This window comes from Anopheles maculipalpis, chromosome X (assembly GCF_943734695.1).
Source record: "Anopheles maculipalpis chromosome X, idAnoMacuDA_375_x, whole genome shotgun sequence".
Lineage (NCBI taxonomy): Eukaryota > Metazoa > Arthropoda > Insecta > Diptera > Culicidae > Anopheles > Anopheles maculipalpis.
The window spans coordinates 17640568-17663612 of NC_064870.1; the positions used below are offsets into that span (position 1 = coordinate 17640568).

The following is a 23045-nucleotide window of genomic DNA, read 5'->3' on the forward strand; positions in this document are numbered from 1 at the left end:
CAATTTTTAAGAAATGTTTCCCTTGTTGTTATGCAACAATCAGCTCCGTTTGTTATATCGTTTCCGTCTCAACGTAAACGATTGCCATTGTGGTGCATTACTTAGGAGGATCTCTGCAGATTATAGCTTGTCAAAAATAAAGTATATGACGTATTCCTATATCTTAGGTTTTTTTTTTGGTTTTCTCGTGATTTGAACAAAAGCTCTGATCGTTTTTTTTAGTGTGAGAGTATTGATTGTATAATTTCATTTGTTCTGTAATCCGCATTATATGTTTTGTTAGTGTTTTTCAATGGTTTATAAATGCGAAATAAAATAGATTTGCTGTGGGTAATGTTCAATCAATGTTTAACTTCCTCTTTTTTGCTTCCAGGCAATATAATAACAATCAGAGAATATCTGCCTTTATGGGACAATGTATGAGTGAAAGGTAAACGATACCAAACACGATACCCTTTGTTACAAGAATATTTTTGTATTTTTAGTTTTAATAATTGAAATTTTATTTTTATTGACAAATAATATTTTACCAAGAATTGTTTATGCTTTATGTTTTTGCTTATGATTATGATGAAAATAATTTTAATTTACTATTGTGTGCACTGAATTTAGAAAGACTTTGTTACTAGTAACGGCTGTATGATTTTATGTTGCTGTTATCAAATCAAGCTTTAGGTGTCGTTTTTTCTAAAATTATAAAACCTTAAAAAGTTATATTTATTTAAATGTATTCGATATTTTTATTCCATTACGACGGCTTGACCGTTGTTCTATATTTTCTATTTTGAAACAATATGAATTTTCTCCCCCAACTACAAAAACTTTAATCCATAACTTTTTGTTCCTGGTTGTTTTGTTAATATTTAACTTTGTAGTTAATTTTGTTTAAATTAGCAAATTAGCAAATTTGTTGTTGTTTACATTCACTTCATCCGCATTTACCCTAGACATTTTCTTAATTGCAATTTAAAAGATATTTTTTTTGTAATTTTTTAAACATAATTGTTTATAAATATTTTTTTAGTGCAAATTCTAGACTTTTGTACTTTATATTATGAATTGAGACGGCACGATGGTGTAGGCGACAACGGCGCCGATCTTCAAACGGCAGGACCGGGGTTCAAATCCCATCTGGACCGTCCACCCGTAGTGAGGACTGACTAACCAACTACGTGGTATCGGCAGTCTAGAAAGCCATTTTCGATGGCCGGCATGACCTTAGAGGTCGTTAAGCCAAGAAGAAGAAGAAGAAGAAGAAGATTTTGAATTGAGAAGCGTACATGATTGCGTACAGCGTACATAAGTACATGATTGTTGTTTAAGAAATTGATTACACAGTAGAAATGACCGATTGAATGAGTAAATTATTTTACTCATTCATTCAGTATTTGTTTAATTGTTATACTTTGTTGATTTAAAAAAGTTTAACCATTTTTTCGAACAACTGACAACTAAGCTTTTTTGCATACATATCTTTTTTTTACATATTATCGTGGTTTCTAGTGAATTGAACTTTATTATTATTGTTCGTTTTTTTATTGATAATCTCAAGGGCCTCGAATTTTACCGGATTTATCTACACATTATTTACATGCAAAAAGCGCGCTAAAGTAAAATAATATTTAAATTTATCACCAACTTATTTATTTACAATTAGTTATGACGTTATCGTGCCATATTGTGATTTGTCATCAACTTCTTAACATTTAAAATTCAAAGAACAATCGTCGTCCCTACTGCATGGCATCCGGACGATTCAGGAATCAAAAACAAGTCCGGGATCAAAATCGAGTCCGAGGTCAAAAGCGAGCCTGGAGTTAAACTAACATTTTTTCTTTTATTTTTAGGGGCTTTGTGAATCTAAGCGAGTTTAATCAACGATTTTCCATTGAATTGCTGCTACTTTTTTGCATTATTTGCCTGAATCCTTTGGAACAATTACCGAATCATTGCAATAAGGTGATAGTGTGAAGTGATTATGATTTTGTAGCTTATGTCAATATTAGCAGCAGTGACCTTGAAAAACGCACATTTTAAGCTATTGCAAATCGTTGGTCGTGTTCAATGGTTGCTTGAGCTCCTTGGAAGGTCTTGCTGCTTACTACATTGAATTTGCTTATCGATCTGCTGTGAGTTTAACGCTACTTGGGAGTTATTGCACACCCGCGGCCGCTCAGTTCGTTTACCGTTAAACCCTGTTTTGGTCATTTTTAAAACCCTTTTGTATTGTTGTATGAAATGCTGTAAATTCTTTATTGAAATACAGTGAATCAGATACAGAAATACAATAAATCCCTCTACGACCGAAAATACACAGGAAGCGCAAATACCACGCCTGTGGTAATCGCATATACCTCTAATAGGACAAAAATGCTATGACAACGAATACGTTGCCTTGGATTTCATTGCAACAACTGAGTTAAACCATGCGTGCTTTTCAGCGAGTGCGTTTTTGTCCCAGTTTCAGTTTGTTTTCTTTATGAGCTATATGGAAAAGAAAGTAACTGGCAAAAATAGATTATGCTTTTCCATCCATAACGTGAAAAGTTTGAGATATGTTTAAAAATCTTCCAAACGTTTCATCATTGCAGTTGTAACGAAAGCAATGACTGCAGCCATGAGCCATGTATTATGAAGAGTTTTTTTATTTAGGGGTTTTAAAGGTCAAGGAATGTAATTGTCATTGAACAACCGGAACTCGGAATCATGATCCGGACTTGATTCTGGCCTCGGAGCGCTCCGGCATGATTCGATCCGGCAAATGGTCGGAACTTCCCATCTGTAGTTTAATCTTTAAATCACTCACATGGATCTTCTTTCCTTTTTTTGTTAAAACAGTGGATCTATTAACCTTCTCAATTTCGATCATTCTACATGGTTTTGCTTATTTCAGCCTTCGTTTTGTTTTCATGTATGCTGCTGATTCCTTAGGTATATTTTTGGCTTTTGCTTCTCTGTTGTAATACTGAATATCTTTATCTTGCGTTATCTTCAGTTTGGCTTCTACTTTACTTAAGATTTCAGGTGTGTTATCGGTGGGAGTCGTAATTTCAATTGGAGTAAAGGTAGTGTAAGAATGAATTGTATTATTGTATTTATGAACTGAACTCGTGACTAAATCTAAAATCGATTAGTAAGGGTGTTCAGATTTTGTGATACGATATATTTCAAGAAGAACAGAATGGAATCTTTCAATTGTACCATTCATTCATCATTCTTCCAGTAGCTGATAGATATGGTTTAACATTATATGTATTGAAAAATTCTGTGATTTCCCTTGAGCTAAGAGATTTTTCTCAGTCTATGATAACATTATCGGATGGTTTATGTTTGAGAACTACTTCCTTCAATGCTGGTGAGACGTCAACAGTAGCTCTGGAGTCAAGCTTCACTACTTGTGCATATTTGGAAAATTTATCTACGCAAGTTAGAAAGTAATATTTTTCTAAGAAAAGAATGTCCATATGTAATATTTGAAATGGTGCACTTGGCTAAGGGGTTTTTTTTGCATCGGTGGCGATATTTTCTATAATATTTGCATTCATTGCAAATGTGACAAGTCCATATGAAATATTTAATTTAAGCATACATTTTTGGATAAAAATATATCGTTTCAGAATTTGTGCATTGTTTTCTTCTCCTCTCCTATGTGCTCTGTTAGTTTACTCACTAACTATATACATTTGATCTGAAGAGGAACTTTGAACTGAACTGATGTGTGATTTGATGATTGCCGTATTGTCGAGGCATCGAAGTAATTCTCTTAAAATACGAAAAGAGGTTCTTAATTTCCACGTGTTTATAATGTTCTTTTATTATGACTTGTTGCCGAAAAGCATTCAGAGGACTTTTAGTAGGTGGCCAAATGTTGAGTTGCTGGCATGGAGCAACAAATCCTACTTAAGGCGTCGATCACGACATTTGCTTTTTCTGGCGAGTAGACTATTTTGTAATGGTGCTCTTCAAGATACGATTTCCATCTCTTTAACTCAGCATAAGTATTATTCTGAGAAAGTGTAAAAGTGAGCGGCTGATGATCCGTTACTATCTTAAATTTAGTTTCATACAAATAGCTCCCAAAGGTTTTCCATGACCAAATTATAGCCAACATTTTCTTTTTGGAAACGGAATATGCTTCTTCGGTTTTTGTTGTATTGATTTTTGTTGGGTTTTTTTTTGAGAGGCAAAATGTATTGGTTTATCTATACCAAGTTCACCCTGTGACAAAACTGCTCCTAACAGGTTGGTTGATAAGTCCCCGGTCTAACAAAAAAAAAAAACACATTTTTTTGTCAAGATTCGTTTTTATTATTCAACATAGTTCCCTTCAAGAGCGATACAACGATTATAACGACCTTCCAATTATTTGATACCATTTTGGTAGTACTCCTTCGGTTTTGCCTCAAAATAGGCCTCAGTTTCGGCGACCACCTCTTCATTGCAGCCAAATTTTTTCCCTGCGAGCATCCTTTTGAGGTCTGAGAACAAGAAAAAGTCGCTGGGGGCCAGATCTGGAGAATACGGTGGGTGGGGAAGCAATTCAAAGCCCAATTCATGAATTTTTGCCATCGTTCTCAATGACTTGTGGCACGGTGCGTTGTCTTGGTGGAACAACACTTTTTTCTTCTTCGTTTTTTTTTCGTTCGTCAAACAACCAAAAGTTGCTTGACAAAAGACGCTCTGTCTCACAAACTAATTGACATACAGACGTCAAATTTTGACACGAATCATTTGAAGGTTGGTGCTATATAAAAATAATATGCATTTAATACTAGCGGCGCATTCTATGTGTCAGACCGGGGACTTATCAGCCAACCTGTTATAGCGTAGCTTGAAGCATAAGTTGTTAACAAAAGGGTTCTCTATGATCAGGACAAATCAAAATATCTGAAGAAGATAAAATCAATTTCAGTTTTTCAAAACATTCAACATGTTGGACCGTCAATATGATTTTTTTAAATTAAATGTAGCATTTTTTCACCCCTAAATATGCTAGTAAGTGGCTTTGCTATTTTTGCAAAGTCTTTCACAAACTTTCTATAATAATTCATTAATCCTCAAAATGATCTTAACTCTTTAATAGTGTTTATAGGGGCATGTGACAATTTATAATCGTATCGATTTTCTTTTTCGAATTTGGTTTTACTCCTTTATGTAATATAATACGACTAAGCAATCCAACTTCTTGGTGAGCTTCTTGCAGTCTGATAAATTCCGATTTATCAGACTGCACTTAAAGATTTGCAGAATTCAATGTTTTTAATACTGTTCCTCAGTTTTCTAGATTTTCGTCTAAAGTTTTTCCTAATATGATTACATCATCCATGTAGATTTAACATATTTTTTCTAAGTACTAACTAACATCATCTATAGCACGCTGAAACATAGACAGAGCGCTTTTTAATCCGAATGGCATTTGTGCAAATTCGTATTTTCCGTTATTTACGGCAAAAGCTGTTTTCTCATTATCCTTTTCATGCATCTTTATCTGGTGAAATTCCCGATGCAAGGTCCAAAATGGAAAAATATTTTTGACCTCTTAACTGTCTAATACATATGCTATTTTAGGCATTGGGTAACGGAAAACCATTCTAAACTTAGCTATACGGCCTGGCCGTCCTTTATGAATAAAAAAAAAACAATCTAAACTTGTTCTTGCCTGGTGCATCATTCTTCTTTGGAACTATCCATACAGGAGAGGTCAGGTCTATCTCGACGGTCTAATTATTCCGTCTTCCAATATTTTGTTTTGTTTTTATTTGAAGATTCACCTCTTCTGTATAAGCGGCCGGATAAGGATAAACACGTTGATGTACTGAAATATTATCAGTGGTATTATTGGTGATTGTTTTTTCCAAATGGCAATTCACCACGGTTAAATTCACCTCGACCCCTCGATCGCACGATTTAGAAGGGAAGACTGAATGTAGAATGTACCCGTCTTGGTACCCAATTGTGCTACTAGCTATTTGTCGTCAGCTCTGTCCTGCCGAAGTATTGTTGTATTCCTTTCTCTGTTTCATCATACTTGTTGCGGTGTTTGCTACGTTGGTATATCGTCTCATTCTTCTGCGTTGGATTAGATGGGTGGCTCTGTGAATAAAGTCTAGATATAAACAGGATTTAAACACATGCCTGTTTCGTGCTGCTGCATTCTTCTGGCTCCATGCAACTTCGGTGTACTTCTGGGTAATGCTGCTAATTGGGATTAGAAGGCTGTTGGTGAGGATAGCGCTGTAGCCCAGGTTATCACACCCAATAAGGTACTGGTATCCAGTGCGATGGGCATGAAAGAGGATGCCATATCAAACGAGCAGGATGTTGGTGAGGAGGCCGACATGGCTGAGCTTGCTCATATCAACGAGAAAGCCGTTGATGAGGTTGATGCTTTGCATGGCCAGGATGTAATTGAGGGTGCTCATTCCGGTGAGAAGGCTGCTGGTGAGGATAGCGCTGGGACCGAGTTTGTCACACCCAGTAAGCTAGTGGTATCTATAATAAATCAAGGTTAATACATAACCATACAACATTTTTATGAATTTAGAATCCCTGCACTCCCTGGGTGGGGCTTCCCCGCGAGGGATTATCCCCATAGATTTTGTACGAACGTTCCTTTTTAATTAGGTATTGCATATACTCCTTTCTAGCTGCGTTTCCATTACTCCATTGATTTTATTCGTGTAAGAAGTTGATGAGCTCCATTTTGTTGTGAACAACGGAGCATGCATTTCAGGTGGTAGTTTTAACAGCCATTGGAAGTTCTTGGACGATCAGCTGAACAAGCATGGTATTCTGCTGTTCACGTGGGTATCGCTTGGCGATACTTCGAAATTTGCTCCATAGGCGTATAATTACACCAAAAAGGCCATTTCGTTTGCAGGCTTACCTTCGTCTTTCGCAAGGTCTGCTCTCATCCTTTCCATCATGTCCTGTGCCGGTTGTTTCGATCGCTCTGTTCTTTCCTTCACGTTTGGGGATTGGATTTCCATTGGTACCGCTTCTTTGTCAGCAGATAGAGATGGCGGCTGCAGTCGTTTCGCGTGCTGTTGTTGATGCTGTTGACACTCCGTAACTGTCTGTTTCTGCTACGACGTCTGTGACTGCTGTGGCGGTGGTTGCAGGGCCAGTGGCTGGTGTTGTGTCCGAATTTTATTCGGAAACTGCTGTACTTGCTGCTTTTGTTGTTGCCGCTACTGTTGTTGAGTATGAGCCGCACAGTGAACTGGCATTGGTGATACTGGTATTTTTGTAGTCGGCGGATGAGATTCTTTCTGGGCCGCTTCTTGTTTGAGGGCCTCCAATTGACGGGTGAGCGTAGCTACTTGATGACGAAGACAACACTCACACTTGCACACTTACAAGCGTTGTTTGTCTCCGTTGCTGACTCGGCTGGTTTCGTTGATTGTTCAGCGATCCAAGCTTTGTGTTCCAAGCCACTGTGGATGAAATCGGCGCCGGGATGAACTTAGGTGGTGCAGCTGAAACCGATTTGGCGTCATCTCTTTTATCAATAAAAGAGATGCGAGCCTTGCAGTTCAAGTTGTAGGAACTATGGTTTCTCTTACAATTGGCGCAGGTGCGCGTGTCACCCAGCTCTTTGCAGGATTGTTTTATAGAGTGCTCTTCCCCACATTTCGTACAACGGGTTTTCATTTTACAAGAGACTCGTCATGTCCGAAACGAAGGCAATTGTTGCACTGCGTCACGTTATCCAAACGGGGACGTTATCGTTACCACAATATATTATATGTTACCACAAAGTATATGTAGATTGAAGGCGTTTGACCTTCTGCACTGCACTGAGAGTCACATCGTTTCTCTCAAACGAAACAATGAATTTTTTGTGTAAACTTCGTTAGCCAACCGTGCCGTACCCAGAACCGTGCGTTCTGGGTACGCTGGTCAGTGTTTGAATGTTCATGTTAAGGTGTGCGCTTGGTCAAAATAACTGAATGTACATTTCTTGCGTTCTTGGCTAGTGCAGGTTATTTGTTAAATTTGTGAATTTATGCTCATCGTATAATGCGTATAATGTTGTATGCGAGATAATGTATACTTTAGTGAGACGTTTAGCAGATATGCTACAGGGGTGTAACAGGGAAAGAGAGTGGATGTGGAACCTAGGCTATGTTTGGTGCAGTGGTGGTTTAGGCCTTAGCAAAGCTCAATGCGTCATATTTTCAATACGTAAACAATAAATACTTATCTATGTACACTTTTTTTTATATATCTAACAGTTTCATTGTTCCAGTTACACATGGTGTTGATAATACGGCAGCGTATCGTCATACTTATTATTAATAAAAGTTTATTTGTACGCAATATGTCTCGTACAATTTCTATTGTACATTCTTTGTCCATCTAGCAGCAATCTACACACGTTCGCATTAAATACGTAATTAAATAATAATTGTAAACGTAACAAGGTTGAGCGAAGGAAAACTTTACTGTATTTATCGTATTGTTACCACCACTTCTGATGGCTGTGTGTAAAATAGAAACTAATAATAAAGCAATTCCTCCTACTTATTTGCCTTATCCCGTGCATGCTCGGTTGTGGATGAGTACTGAAATTGCTGGATTTATTTAGTATGATAATTGATCGAAATGACAAAAAATTTGTACATTTTAAGTAATTGTAATAAACGGTACCTGAAACTGTCACTTATTTCCTTCAGATATTGTGAATAGACAATTCGTAGGCTTGGATAAACTGAAACGCCATAAAAATCTTTTGTGAAAGGAATTTTTTTAAAATATGAATATTATTATTTATGCTTCATTTATTTGAATCTTCATTTTCGAATATTATTGTTATGATATTATTACAACTACTATATTTATACCCATACATGTTAAATGCTAACGGCACTGTAACTACTGTGTAACATGCAATCAATATATTGCTTTTATTATGCCAATACAGATTTACCGATGAATTTAAAGTTCGTGAAGATTTGATGGGGCTAGCGATTGGTGCACATGGTGGCAATATTCAAACTGCACGAAAGCTGGACGGTGTGTTAAATATCGAACTGGAAGAAAACACTTGTACCTTCAAAATATCTGGAGAGGTAAGTAGAGCCGTTAGAATGTGTACGGTAATTTGAATTTTTGAATCTTGTAGAATTAATAAAAAAATTATTATAACCTCCAGTCCAGTGAAGCAGTGAAAAAAGCACGAGCGATGCTCGAATACAGCGAGGAATCGTTACAAGTTCCTCGTAATTTAGTAGGAAAAGTCATCGGAAAAAATGGACGGATTATTCAAGAAATTGTGGATAAAAGTGGTGTTGTGCGTGTGAAGGTACGTATCAATCGATTGTTGACTTCGTGACTGGAATATACAATTACGACAATGCTTTAATTGATTTATGTATGTCTTCTACAGATTGAAGGTGACAATGAACCTCAGCCTAGCATACCGAGAGAAGAAGGACAAGTTCCATTTGTTTTTGTAGGCACTGTTGAATCTATAGCCAATGCCAAAGTTTTGTTGGAATATCATTTAGTGCATTTGAAAGTAAGTTTTTGCACATCAGTCGCACATCGGTGTGGTAACAGTTCTGGCTGGAAATTAACGCAATAATCACAATGCCTAAATTATGATAGTAAAAAAATGTAATAATCATGTTTTTTAGGAAGTAGAGCAATTACGGCAAGAAAAACTTGAAATCGATCAACAGTTACGTGCTATACAGGGATCAAGTATTGGTTCAATGCAAAGCTTCTCGATGAATCGCCGTTCGGATCGGTCATATAATGATGGCGACGGATCTCGCTTGACTCGCGGAGGAATGCGTGGACGGGGAGGACGCGGTGGTCGCGGTGGTAATCAACGGTACTCAGGTAGGTTTTTTTCTTCCTTCACGTATGCTTTCTGTATTTGAAAAGAACTAGACTGAACTGGTCGTATATATTACTCAAACGTTAGTTACAAAATACATTACAACATAATTCAAGTTAATTGGGAAATTTTTTACGTTACGAGCCGTTAAAGAATACTCGTCAATGTATTTTTAATCATTTTTAAAATTCATAAATTCTGTAATTTAAAGTTTTCTGATTTTTGGCAGCAAGCAATACAGTTATTTTGTTTCCCGTTAACAATAACAAACAAAACGGATCTTTTATTTTTTCTACTTTGAAAAAGCTCGTCGTAATACAGAAAACGACGATGATTATGGTTCAAGAGCGGATAAAGAACATCGAGGCGGCAGCAGTAACTATATGGATGTTCGCCACAATCGAATCGCCAGGGGACAAAGTGAAAAAAGAGGTGGTTCCACAGTTGTAGCAAGCAGAAGTGGTACATCTGGTGGTACAGATCAATCCAGAACTGTTGCAAGCAATGGCAATCCGATTATGGGCGCTGCAGCTGGAATCACCAACACAGGTATTGGCAATAGTGGCAAAAGAAATGAACGAAACAAATTGCAATCACACGCCCGGCAACATCCGCCAATAACCTCATCACAGTCGCAACAATCATCGTCTGAACAGACTGCACTGGTAGGTCCGGAAGAGAGCCAAAACAAACGAGAATCAACTCAAAGAAATGAAACGTCACAGGAATGGGCAGATTGCTGGACCGATGGTTATGAACGAAGCAATGCAGAACATGGTAAATCACGTTAGTATACACATTTAAGCAACCAGCATCACAAATTGTCTTTAAGAACACGCACACAAAAAAAAAGGAAAAGATAATTACTATTCAGTAATTTAGGAAATACAACAAGTATCATAACTAATAAAGAGTAACTGTACCATTTTTCAAAAACATAACAAATTTTAGAATTTCTTGCTAATCAATAATTCAATAATTATGGTCTGAAGTTGTATTAAATTGGTTGTTAAACTATCGAAGCATATTTCGATGCACTTGGTTTAGGGATTCAAACAAATTTTTAAGAAATATTCTTTAAAATACAAACATTGTGTTTGCTCCTATATTCTACAGAATACTCCTATGGTGTAATTGATCAGGAAAAAAATATTTAAAAGACGTTTAAACTTTTGCTTTGCTCAAGTTTTTTTTTATCAGAAGTGGTTAAATAATTAATTTTATGTTGCTCATTTTCGTCTTACAGCTTGACTCGTTTTGAGCTTGTTTTAAAGCTTGAGTTTTTGACGTCACATTTCACATATTCCATAATAACTATTTACATTTGCAATTTCAGGGAGCAATTCATCCAATGATGGTACGCACCAGCGTAGTAGACGACGGTCCAAAAATCCAAATTTAAAAGGTACAGTTTGAAATGTTTGTTAATTAGACTGTTTTATTTCGTTTTTACAATTGATAATAGATTATAAACTTTATAGCTTTAAGTTGGATGTTGTTTTAACATTATCAATTTGAAACAATATTTTTATGATTGTTGGAGCTGTACTGTATCTGGTGTTCGTTAGATTAATGTACTACTATGGTTAAATTGTATTGAGTTTTAAACAGATAACTAGCGGTCGTAGAGTGGAGTAGAACTGTAGAGCGGATAATTTAGTTTGCATTACTGAAGTTCTCGATCGGTATGATCATTATGAATGCTCGGTATGATGAAGAAAGAAGGAATTAATATATTATTGCTCAACTCAAATGCTATTAATTTATATTTATTATAAATGAAGACGTTAACAATACGGCACTGGTCCGTCATAATTAACTATACATAAATAAATAAAGACGTTACAATGATGTATTGTCTTCTACTTGGCTTAATGACCTTCTTTTGCTTAACGACCTTCTTTACTTTTAACGACTTGGTTTAACGATCTTCTTTGTCAATTACACGTGATTGGATTGTCAATCCTCACTACGAGGGGAAAAGTCCTGCCGTTTGAAAATCGGTGCTGCTGTCGCCTACACTACCGGGCGCCGTATAGTCTACTCACTCAAATTACAAGATGTTGAGAAGACATATAAAGTGATGGAATTATTAGAATTAAGTTCCCTATTTTTTTTTGTTTAGTTGGGAAACAATACGACCAGGCCGTCCCTAAAAAAAGACTAGGTTGCAATGAAAACAATTAGGCAAACTGTAACGTAAAGAGTAATGTTGTATATATATTTACGACAATACGGCGACGTGTTGTCATACTCAATAATAAATTAAATAAAAAAAATCCATGTATTTACATCTTATAGGTATTTATGATATTATCGAGCCAATTTCGATTTGAACGGTGTATTTCGTCGATTCTGAAATGTTTTTCAATTTCTTTCAAGCAATTACATTCCACCCATATGTAGTATTTTCGATCCTTCCTTATGATTTTTAACACAAATGACAAATTGCACCAGGATGAAATCTAAACAATTAGAGATTTTGAAGGTATTTCTTCTTTAAACAATTATGTATTTCAATTCATTAAATACGGTAATATAGTATTTACAATATTTATTCTATAGTTTCACTTCATTTTACAAGCATTAATAGCGAATTAGTGCGTTCCACGCGCTTTCGGAATTTTCGAGTGTTGAACATCATATGAAAGGATCTGAAATACATATGGATGGAATGAAATTGCTGAATAAAACTAGAAAAACATCTCACAATCGACGAAATACACCGTTCAAATCGTAAAGTGATTTGATAAACCTTGTATATATACCTTGTATTTACAGAATGTCTTTAACACATTGCTTTTCAATAGTTTTACATTGTCTTGTGGCCGCCCAGTGGTGTAGGGAACACGGCCCGGTCCTGCCGTTCAAATCCCATCCAGACCGTCCTCCCGTTGTGAGGACTGTTTATAGAACTACGTGGTGGCCAAGCAGTCTTAGTCAGCCATTTGATGGTCGGCGTGACCTAAGAAGGTCGTTAAGCCAAGAAGAAGAAGAAGATATTGTCTTGAATATGTTTGGATGATCATGTTTAATGAATTTTTTTTCGATATATATTTCTTTAAATGGGGCGATATGGATCAACTCTAATTACAAAAGTTCAAAACTTATTGTTTCGACACTTTACGCATTGAGAGCTAAAATTTGTCCTTTTTGTGTGTCAGCTCTTGAAATGATCATTGATTATGTAGATAAAACTTTTCTTACTATTCAAATTATCAAACATATCAAACAGTTGTCCCTTTTTTAATATTTTTTATGAAAATAATATTTTTTACAATAAATAAAATAAATATTTTTTTTAGTTGGGTTACACCATACATGGCAAAAGTGGCACTAATAACTTTACTAAGTGTTTTCATGACCAAAAACAAAAGGAAAGATGCGATTTCATGCCCTGCAAAGTTATTTTATGTATTTAAAATGTTTTCTCTAGACAAATGGTCGTTTCACACATGAAAATCTCGGTAAAAATTCCAAAATTTATCATTTTCATCAGGAATGAAGGCAAAAGGTTGTTCAAATTGACAGGCGTAGTAAATCGATCGCGATTTTTGGCTCAAAACATGGCAAAAGAAGATAAAATCTCTGGTGACTGCTCCCCTAAGATTCAGCCAAATTAAAATCACCTTACTTCACAGACCCTTTATCCTACGGCAAATTATAAAAAATCGCATGTTTAACATCCCGAAACTTGAAAATAGTCTGATACTGTACACAAAAAGTAAATTCAGGTAAGAGCGGGGCTAGAGTATGTCCAAAACTACTTGGTCAAACTGGTCTAGTTTTCGCAGATGGTCATAATCACGAACGAAAACAAATTTAATATGTTTGGGTCAAACAGACTATGTAGAGTATGGCGCAATCTAAGTTGGACAAGGAATGGTTGCTGAAAAACGTCAAAACAATGCCTACGTATCCGCCCAGTCCTCAGGCTTAAAATAAACTAAAAATGGACTTGCTCGATGGAAATACGTTGCAGATTGTAGCTAAAGCGTGACCTAATTAGTATTAACTTGTAGGTTTTCTTGATCAAATTGATGATAACAATACATTGTATTTCTTATATGTCATCAATCAAAACAAACGTTTTATTAATTCCACATTGTTATCAATTATTTTGTATCCCTACCTTTGATGCTTGGAATATTTTTTCACACTATGTATATTTTCCCTGTTGTTTAATGATATAACGCGAACGGTTTTTAGCGAAATCCCACCACTTGGGGAGCATAAGATTTTTTCCATCATTTAAATTATACACTCATTAAATTTGCTTCAATCAGCTTAACGTGGACTTTCATGCGCTCACAGATGATCGAGTACTCGAATTTCATAATTTATTTTAAATATAACGGGCCGTGAGTGGCCCCCTTGAAGCAGTAATTTTGTATTAACGCTTAAGTTATAACTTATCGGTTAATAGGACGCGTAGAACGTATGCAATTGGGAAAAGCGGTCCGCGACAGTTCAGTTTCACAGACTACTTTAAACTCATGGTACATTACAATAAACGGATCACTGGACCCAAAACGGACGGACGTGCAAACAAAGTCCTGCGACGAATAACCTACGTGTGTTTAGCAAAAAGCAAAAAGAAAAAGATTAGGATTAGGATTTTTTTTATTGATTCAGTGCAAGGAAAATTTTATTTTATTTGTATTATATTAATATGGTTTACCGCCGTATTGTCGAAAAAAACTTTCTCATAACCTAAATTTTACATAAAAAATGGCGGCTTTAAAATCTACTTCATAACTATATTTAATGTTTTTGTAAAATTAAGTCTTTGTTCTTTGATAGATCTTTGATTTTATTATTTTGATTATCATTGCAGCAAACGGAAATGCCCAAAATGCTAATGCTAAACAGAGTAACTCCAGCAACAATCCTGTCAACGTAGCTACACCTAGCAATCAACAAAATTCTATCAGCAAACCACAAACAGTGACGCAACAACATGCGCAACACTCACAATCGGCTGCTGCGGCGCAGTCTAATTTGCAAACTTTAAACGCATTACAGTCTAACGGCACCAGTGGGAACATAACTACCGTGAATGCAAGTATCGGAAACACACCCGCTGCTGGACCGAAAGTTCAGCGAGATTCCAACTCACGTCATCGCGGTAGCCGTGGTGGCGTTGGAGTGGGCAACAAACATAAGCAAACACAGCAACAGCACCAGCACCAGTCGAACCAACATACACCATCTCAGAATCAACAGCAGAATACTGAAAATACTTCATCATCGAGTAAAGTAAATGTCCTTGCTAGTGCTAGCAGCACCGTACCTATAGGACCGTCAAATTTGGTGACCGTAAAGAGCGGAAAGGACGCACTGTTAAACGGATCTTCCTAGAAATCATGTACCACAGTCGTACCAACTGTTTGAAGCTGTGTCCAGACTGTAGAATAGTTGTTATGGATAACACGTATACCATAGCAAAAACAACTCAGCACTACAACAAAACACAACGCAGAACTGTTGCGTTTTGCTATGGCATAACAAAACACAACATAACATGCGCTCGAATATCTTTACGAGTTTGAGTAGTCGAACACAACAAGAAGTGTTCAACATAAGGAAATTGGTTAAAGTCTTGATTGAATTGTTTTTCACGTCACATGTGTTAATAGACATGTATTTTTAGTTATAATGGCAGAGTTGTTTCGCTAGAGGGAGAGGTTTTGCGTCCACACGTGTGTTGTGGCAGATTTATCTGTCAATAAGTCAATTCGAGCACTCTTATGTTATGTTATGCCTCATATCTGGACACAGCTTGAAAACCACATTTTGCCTCCATCTTCATACAGTTTAGTGTAGACATAGAGGCTCTGCGTGGATAATTCTCATCTGCATCTAAAGAACGTAAAAAAATGTCAAAAATCTATATTAAGAAGCTAAAAAAGTTCTAAATGATACATCGGTTAGAATGAGTCGGATAAAAAGTCTAGCTTAGCTGTAAAAAACTCTTTCGCGATAATAAGTAAACTGTAAATTCGAATGTGTGTAAACGTGAGATTTTTCTATTAGCTGCTCAATATTTCCTTAATTGAATTTTTAACTATGAAGTAATTGTTTGGTGAATGCAAAACTGCTAGTTTTTATTATTTATACGGTAGAACAAACGCACGTTTCGCGAACTCAATTTCACAAAGTTCAATCATTTTTCTTTGTCATCAATTACTGCAAGTTAGTAAAAAAAAAAACAATACATTTTCATATAATTGTCACTAATCGTTACTTAAACAGAAAATGGACACATTTTCAACGTAACATCAATAGAATGAAACTGAACTGAGCTGGCATTACTTATGGTGCAACATTTGTAAATCACAATTGACTGTGCGTTTGTCGCTGTATGATTTTTTTGCCGCCGGACGTTATGTTCTTAACATACTTTGTAATATGAAATTAAAAAATATTTCCTTTCTTCTCTTCAATAAACATACACTGCTTAAAGCAAGCTATATAGCTTGCCTGCAATATATTGTGAAGCTATTAGCTTTTAGTTAGAATCTTAAATTCTAACTAATAAGCTAGAAGGACATTTGGTGTTCAACCTCATCTGTCAAATCGCATACAATTCCCTTGCAACTAGTGGCATACCACCGAGCAATCAAAGGTTCGTGCCATTTTACGATTGAAGATAAACCATGCTTGTGAAGTTAATCAACAGTAGACAATGTTGAAATTTACCGAACACAGCTAAGAAGTCTGTATAAATTGCATCAAGTTGGAGGCTACGGTCCAGACAATCAACAGCATTCGAAACAAATTCCATGACGTTAGTGGCTATCGGACGACCCGGCATAAAACCATGCTGAGCCGGACTAATCCAAGAGTTAAATGAAAAACACAAAGACCTAAGTTCCCTTGCAGCAGGAGCTGACTATCCGGCTACGTGGTATTAATTAGGCTTAGCAAAACTGGTAGCCAGCATGCCCCAACAGATCGTTTAGCGACAAAAGATGGTTGTATGACGAGATTACCCGTTGGCAAAATCTGCCAACTACGGTACTACTAAGTCAAATTTGTATTGAAAAATCCCTTCCCACAATTTCTGCTTCAGGGTAGCTGAAAGGAACACATTTTTATTGTAATTATTATAATACCTTAAAGAACCCCCGTATTGAACTGAGTAGGTAACATTATAGTTCTGGTACTACATCTTATGTAAATTGTGTCCCAAACGTTCGATGTAATCTTGCCTGATGCGACGGAATTGAAAACCGCGAGTCATTAACAGTGACTTCCAAACATCGTGCATCAATACCACGGGGATCGACCTAGCATTTTAATACACAGCTTGTAACACATTTAACATGTCATACAGCACCACCTTGGCAATGGGTTCTTCCACTACTCTGTGAAGAGTAAAAATTCCATATAATGCAGAAGATATTAAGACTTGTCTGAACAGAATCTTAACCCAAAAATGTTCGTCTATGCTTCTTTGGCATTAATCGTTTCAACCTACCGCAGCTACTAATTTAATGTTTGCTTGACCGTGGCTCAGCAATACAATTTTAGTTTAGCAATTTTTTAAATAATTACGTCCGGCGTGCATTAAAAAACATCATCAAGACATTACAGACCAACAAACAAATCATATAATTCAAGAAATAGAAAATTACTTTTAGCATTATTGTGAGCAGTCTACAAGCCTTCTCATTCCAATTTATTATCATCACTAAATTATAAAAGCTTCAGTTTTTGTTGTAATTTGGCTGAATTTGTTGTAAACGATAGGCTGTAATAGATTTGGTTTGAAAATGTTTTAATTAGGTTTAAAATTAAAACTGCGAAGTGCGAAATACGTTTTTTAGTAACTCATGTTCTGCCGGTATTAGTTATCGTGATGATGATCAGGATTTACTTAAAAGTATGGTTCATCTTGGGAAAAAAAATTATCCCGCATAATATCTTTCAAATTGTTCAAGACGTCGTAACCATAATCATTTAAGAGGAAAAATAACCGTTGTAATTACAATATGATGCATAAAAAAAAACTTGATTTATTTTCAATGCAACGATGGACCCTGTTGCTCGTTTAAACGTAATTGTATTTTTATCTACGTATATGAATGCTGTATTAGTAAAATTTTATTTACCAGCGCACCTAATCGTACTCGGAATAATAATTGAACAGAACGTAGAGCACATTTGTAACAATAAATATGCATATAGAAATATTTTAATATAAGTTTCTTTACAGTATGTTTTCCTTAATGAACAATTGTAATTGCTCTCACTTTCTATAGTAGTGAACGAAATAGATTAACATAAAAATATACGTTTTTTTTTGTTATTTCGCTTCATAGTCCCTACGTCACAGCGTTAATAAGTAAAGTGTTGTTTTCAATGTCCGTAAACGCACTTGAAAGCAGGTCACTTTTGAAAGGAGCTTCATAGTCATTCAAAGCTGAAACTCTGTCTCTCGTAGTGAGTGGTTTAAAAATCTTATTTTAAATATGAGTATTATCAATATATTACATAGATAAACATATGAAATAATGAACGTGTGTAATCATGGAAGTCAATAAGTTGGAACTACATGGAGCTACTTATATTAGTATGAATGGGATTGAAGCGGCTTGCAATAATCGGCATATTTTTTCATGTAACCAGTATATTTGTCATACGTGAAAGAAAAATTCAGTTATGTATGGCGTACGCAGTTATATAAGTCGTAATAAATTTTGCACCAAATGAAACATGTGAAGCTAACTTTTTCTCAATTTACTTTGTTCGTGTAGATTGTGGCATTTTTTATCGATACCGATAATTTGTAAAACTGTTATTTTATCGGTTTATCACCGGCATTATGGTGTTTTGGGTAGTGTTAGCAGTGACCAGAACCAGAACCAGCCAAAATCATAAGGGAGGATTGAAAATACATATGGGTAGAATGTAATTGCTCGACAGAAATGGAAACACTTCGCATAATCGACGAAATACACCGTTCAAATAGGGTAAAGAGACTCGATAAACCCTTTATTTAATCGGTAAATTATCCGTCAGTAAGGCTTAACAAAAAAGTTATCTTAAAGATCTAATTGAAGGAGAAGGTTGAGACTATCAAAGGGATTATGAGGAAAGGAAAGAAGACGCACGAAGGCGAACACGGAAACGAGACACAGGAACATTGTAGTCGAGCAGGTGGTTGCTGAAAGCCGATAGAGCCATAAGAAAGGGATCGTTCGAGTCGTAGTGAGTGTAACGGGAAGAGATAAAGGAGGTCTATATATAAGGTAGGTATTATATATACAGATATACAATAGAGGTCTATATACAAGGTAGGTCTTGAGACAAAGAGGACTGATAGGATGGAAGGGAAATTTAGTTTATTTGACAGGAGACCTGCGATAAAGCTGCCACGAATATGGAAATGTCTTTCTCCAATGGGCTCAAGCCCAAGGCGGCGACAACAAAGAAGCTAGGGGAGGGAGAGCCCGATGATAACCGGTAAGAAAGCGCCGAACAGCTATACGCGTAAAAAAGCAATGAACACTTTCCAGTCTGGCCATCGCGGTTGAGCCTAAAGGAGACCAGACTACAGTTGCGTATGTCAGGTAAGATCGAATCCAACAACAATACAGGGCCTTCAGATAAGAGGTATCGTGACATATAGTTTTGTTCTTATCTTTTAGGAAGAGTCATTCATATGAGTCTAAATTGTAGAGACATTCAAATCATCTCCCAAAAGATTCGGGAATATGTGAATATTCATCAACATCGTCGGAAACGTGATTTTTGGCGTTTTTATTCTTCAAGCTTTGAGCTTAGGATAAACACCGCTAGAATTCGATTGCGTACCCCAACCGTGCCGGTTTTAAATGCTCATATTTATTTTAGTTTGAAATGTGTATAATGACACCACTTTCCATTGTCCGTCGCATGGGTTGCTCGCGTCTTGAGGACGCAGAGGTTTGCGGCCAGGTTTCAGTCGTCTAGTCCAGTTTCAACAGCAGCAAAACAGACGTGCGGGTTTCAAGTTTTATACGTGTAACAAATGTATTGATTTAAGTTTCACATCAAAAGTTAAAGTTCTGTCGTGCGTAGAAAGCCTCAACAGCCAAACCTGCGCAACGACAAAACGAAGATAAATATAATTCTAATTAATTATATTAATTCTCGTTCAAAAAAATTGTTTATTAAAAATAACGTTTAAAACTAGTTCAAAAAAGAAAAGTGGGGTACATATTGGGACCAAGTACAGGTTTTACAAAGAACGTTTAAGGATATTTTCATCAATCACAGTATTGTTGTTTCCAACAATGTGGGTTACGAAGTTTACAAACAAACGTAGGATAGGAATCCTCTTACTTATGCTAGTGTGATTTAAAATAGATAAGAGGAGGAAAGAGAAGTTAAGGTTGTGGTTTGGGATGATGGCTTCCGTAGCCTGCATCAGTATGCTGCAAGTATTAGATACCCTAGCGCACAGGGCAATTTTGCGGTCCAGAGCCTCTGGGAGCACACTGAGCAGGATGAAGCAGCCCGATTCATCCTGTGGAGCAGCAGTCCGTGTGGCACCTTGTTGTACACCACCAAATACAGCATCGAGCGTTGGTCTGATGAAAGTCTGTAGCTCGTGTCGTTTTCCCAGATCCATCGCCAATCCGTGGAAGGTGACTCCATAGCCTCTTTGGAGATAGTTGGTACCGGATGGTATGCGTGCTACTGGATCACCGTCCGCACATAGGCACATACGTTGAAGTAATGGAGCCTTTATTCGGGAGATACCCAACACAAGCAATGTGCTGAGCCCCGATTTTTAGGCAACCCTGCTCAGCAACGTACCGATTTACCAGCAACGCTGTTGTGTTAATGGCAGGAATGTGGAGATTGAGTCTACCTCGATTGCGTGGAAGGGCCAATTGGGTCAATCGGATTCGAAAACCCCCAGATCCGTCCCACAGGTAAGACCGCACCGTCTTGGAGGCCAAATCGATGTCCATCGATCGTGCGCCACACACCGATGCAACAAACCAATGCTTGGGGAGAAGGAAAGTGTTCAGAAGCACCACCTTTTGCATCAAATTGAGGTCTCTAACACGATGCAATCTGACCAAATTACGGAACTGTTGGATTACGTTTTCCCAGTTATGCCCCATGGCCTCCCGTTTATTGTTAGTGATCAATATGCCAAGCAGGCGCAATCTTTCTACTTCCCGCAGCCACGGAACATGCATCGGTGGTGGTTGTTGGTTTGATTGTGTCCTTTGTCCAGCGCCGTTGATTTTCCAAACCAGGAGGTCCAGGAGGCGAAAGCCAAACCGTTGCTTTCACCTCCTGGAGTTTGGGAAGGAGGTCGTCAGCGGCTGCGTTGATCAGGTACTCCTGATCACAACAAATACTTTCTAATCTGGTGATGAGCGGATTAAGGTAAATGACAAACAGGTGCATTTTTGAAGGATCGCCCTGTCTGACAGAGCAGCGTATGGGAAAGGACGGGGAAAGATTTCCATTCACAAGGATACGGGAGGCTCGTTCACCAACTGTTCGCAGCAGTCGCACAAGTCCTAGAATGATGTGAAAGACCAAAGGAAACGCAATTATTGTGAAGTATCTTAGTATTTACATGATATATGTTAGTTAGCAAGACGTAGCTTATAAGCTTTTCAGCGATATTGTCTTAATTTTGTCCATTGTCCAAGAGGCAGGTGTTAGTGTTTAACTAATTGATTATTTAGCTCAATGGCTAGTTGTTACTAGAAGCTTACAAACTAATCAACAACTATTCAAATCTACTTTACAAAATAACTTATCATCTAAATATTAGGTTGTTCACCAATTGGTGAGTTGAGTCTGCTGCTGATGCTTGTAGCCGGTTGATAATGTTGTCTTCTATGTCATCAAATTGTGCTATGTTTGGTGTATCGTAGAGCTCCTCAAGCCGTATTCAGCGAGTAGCGTCCAGGATGAGTCGGAGGAATCTATTGCAACTACTGTGAACCTTCCGCAAATTCGTTCCGCACAGGAATGCCGATCGTGCTGTGGGCAGGACGATCGGTTTGTAGATGGCTAGCTTGTTCTTTAGATGGAGCTTGGAGCTTATATTGATCATTGAGTATAGCTTCTTCAGTATGATGAGTAAGCGGTTGGATGTTTCTTTGGTGTGGTGATGGAACAGCATTCGGTTGTTAATGGTGACCCTTAGGTACCGGATCGTCGATCCCCACGGCAACCGGATGCTGTCTATGATGAAGTTTGTATGTTCGTGGGTTGGTAAGCCGGTTCGTTAGACGATGAGAAATGATCATCGTCTGAGGCTTGGTGCGGTTGATTTTTATCTTCCAGTCGGTAGTGTATTGTTGGATGATGGACAGCGAACGTTGGGCGCTGCTCCTCTACTCTGACGGTGTCCTACCCCTGTCGCGATGGCTATGTCATCTGTAAACAGGAACATGTGCGCTCCAGCGGGAAGCGCTGGTAGGTCCACAGTGGTAAAGCAGCAGGTAAAGCAAAGGCCCTTATATACTGCCCTACATGATACCTTAATTTATACTCGGTTGTTCGCACCAAATCTTCATTCCTACTCTTGACTGGTAATTCCTAATTATCGCTTATTACTGCTTCCTATTTCCTATCTTAAGTTATTCTATTCTATCCTTCGTGTAACATTAAATCGACATGTATGTAAAAAAAGAGAGCTTGGGTTTTAAGGCAGATTTAGTTCACTTTATTTCACACAAGTTTTATTTAACAATGTTACTTTAATCACTGTTAACACCCGACTCCCCGACTACTGGTGTTGTTTTCCGTTTTATACTTTTTTCTTCCTTTCTATTCTCTCTTTCTTTCTCCTTCGTTCTCAATGCCATTCGTTCTCCTTACCTCCTTCTTTCCGCATCTCCCTGCATCACTCTCTCCTTCGTATCTCCCTGTCCACGTATCTTGGTTTTTTCTCTCTGCCTTTCTTCCTATCATCCTCTTTCCTCTATTCCTATCATTCTTCTATTGCTCCATCCCATTCGTCAGGACGAGTTTTTCTGCTTCTGATATGTATGTGTGTATGTGGATATGTATGTAATTAAACGCTTTCCCACCTATAGTTAATTGTTCGTTGTTTATTAAATTGTTTTATTTTTATTTATTTGTAATAAAAAACATATTTGCCGTCCGCCATACAGGCTTAACGAGAGCACCATGTACAATATTTCCTATTGCAGCGTCTAAATCTCAGTAA

At 37.2% G+C, this 23045-nt stretch overlaps 1 protein-coding gene across 2 annotated transcripts in view; it reads left to right on the top strand.

Annotated features, from left to right (window-relative positions):
- The window catches only part of LOC126568578 (fragile X messenger ribonucleoprotein 1 homolog), a 28145-nt gene extending 12937 nt beyond the window's left edge, over nucleotides 1-15208 (top strand). Inside the window, exons 7-13 of one of the 2 annotated variants that reach the window (XM_050225079.1) lie at nucleotides 8927-9074; nucleotides 9158-9307; nucleotides 9392-9523; nucleotides 9642-9849; nucleotides 10154-10633; nucleotides 11184-11252; nucleotides 14685-15208. In XM_050225079.1, coding sequence (XP_050081036.1) covers nucleotides 8927-9074; nucleotides 9158-9307; nucleotides 9392-9523; nucleotides 9642-9849; nucleotides 10154-10633; nucleotides 11184-11252; nucleotides 14685-15208 — 1711 coding nt within the window. The remainder of the gene's footprint in view (nucleotides 1-8926; nucleotides 9075-9157; nucleotides 9308-9391; nucleotides 9524-9641; nucleotides 9850-10153; nucleotides 10634-11183; nucleotides 11253-14684) is intronic. The other variant, XM_050225087.1, reaches the window with a different exon arrangement.
- Nucleotides 15209-23045: the final 7837 nt, after the last annotated feature.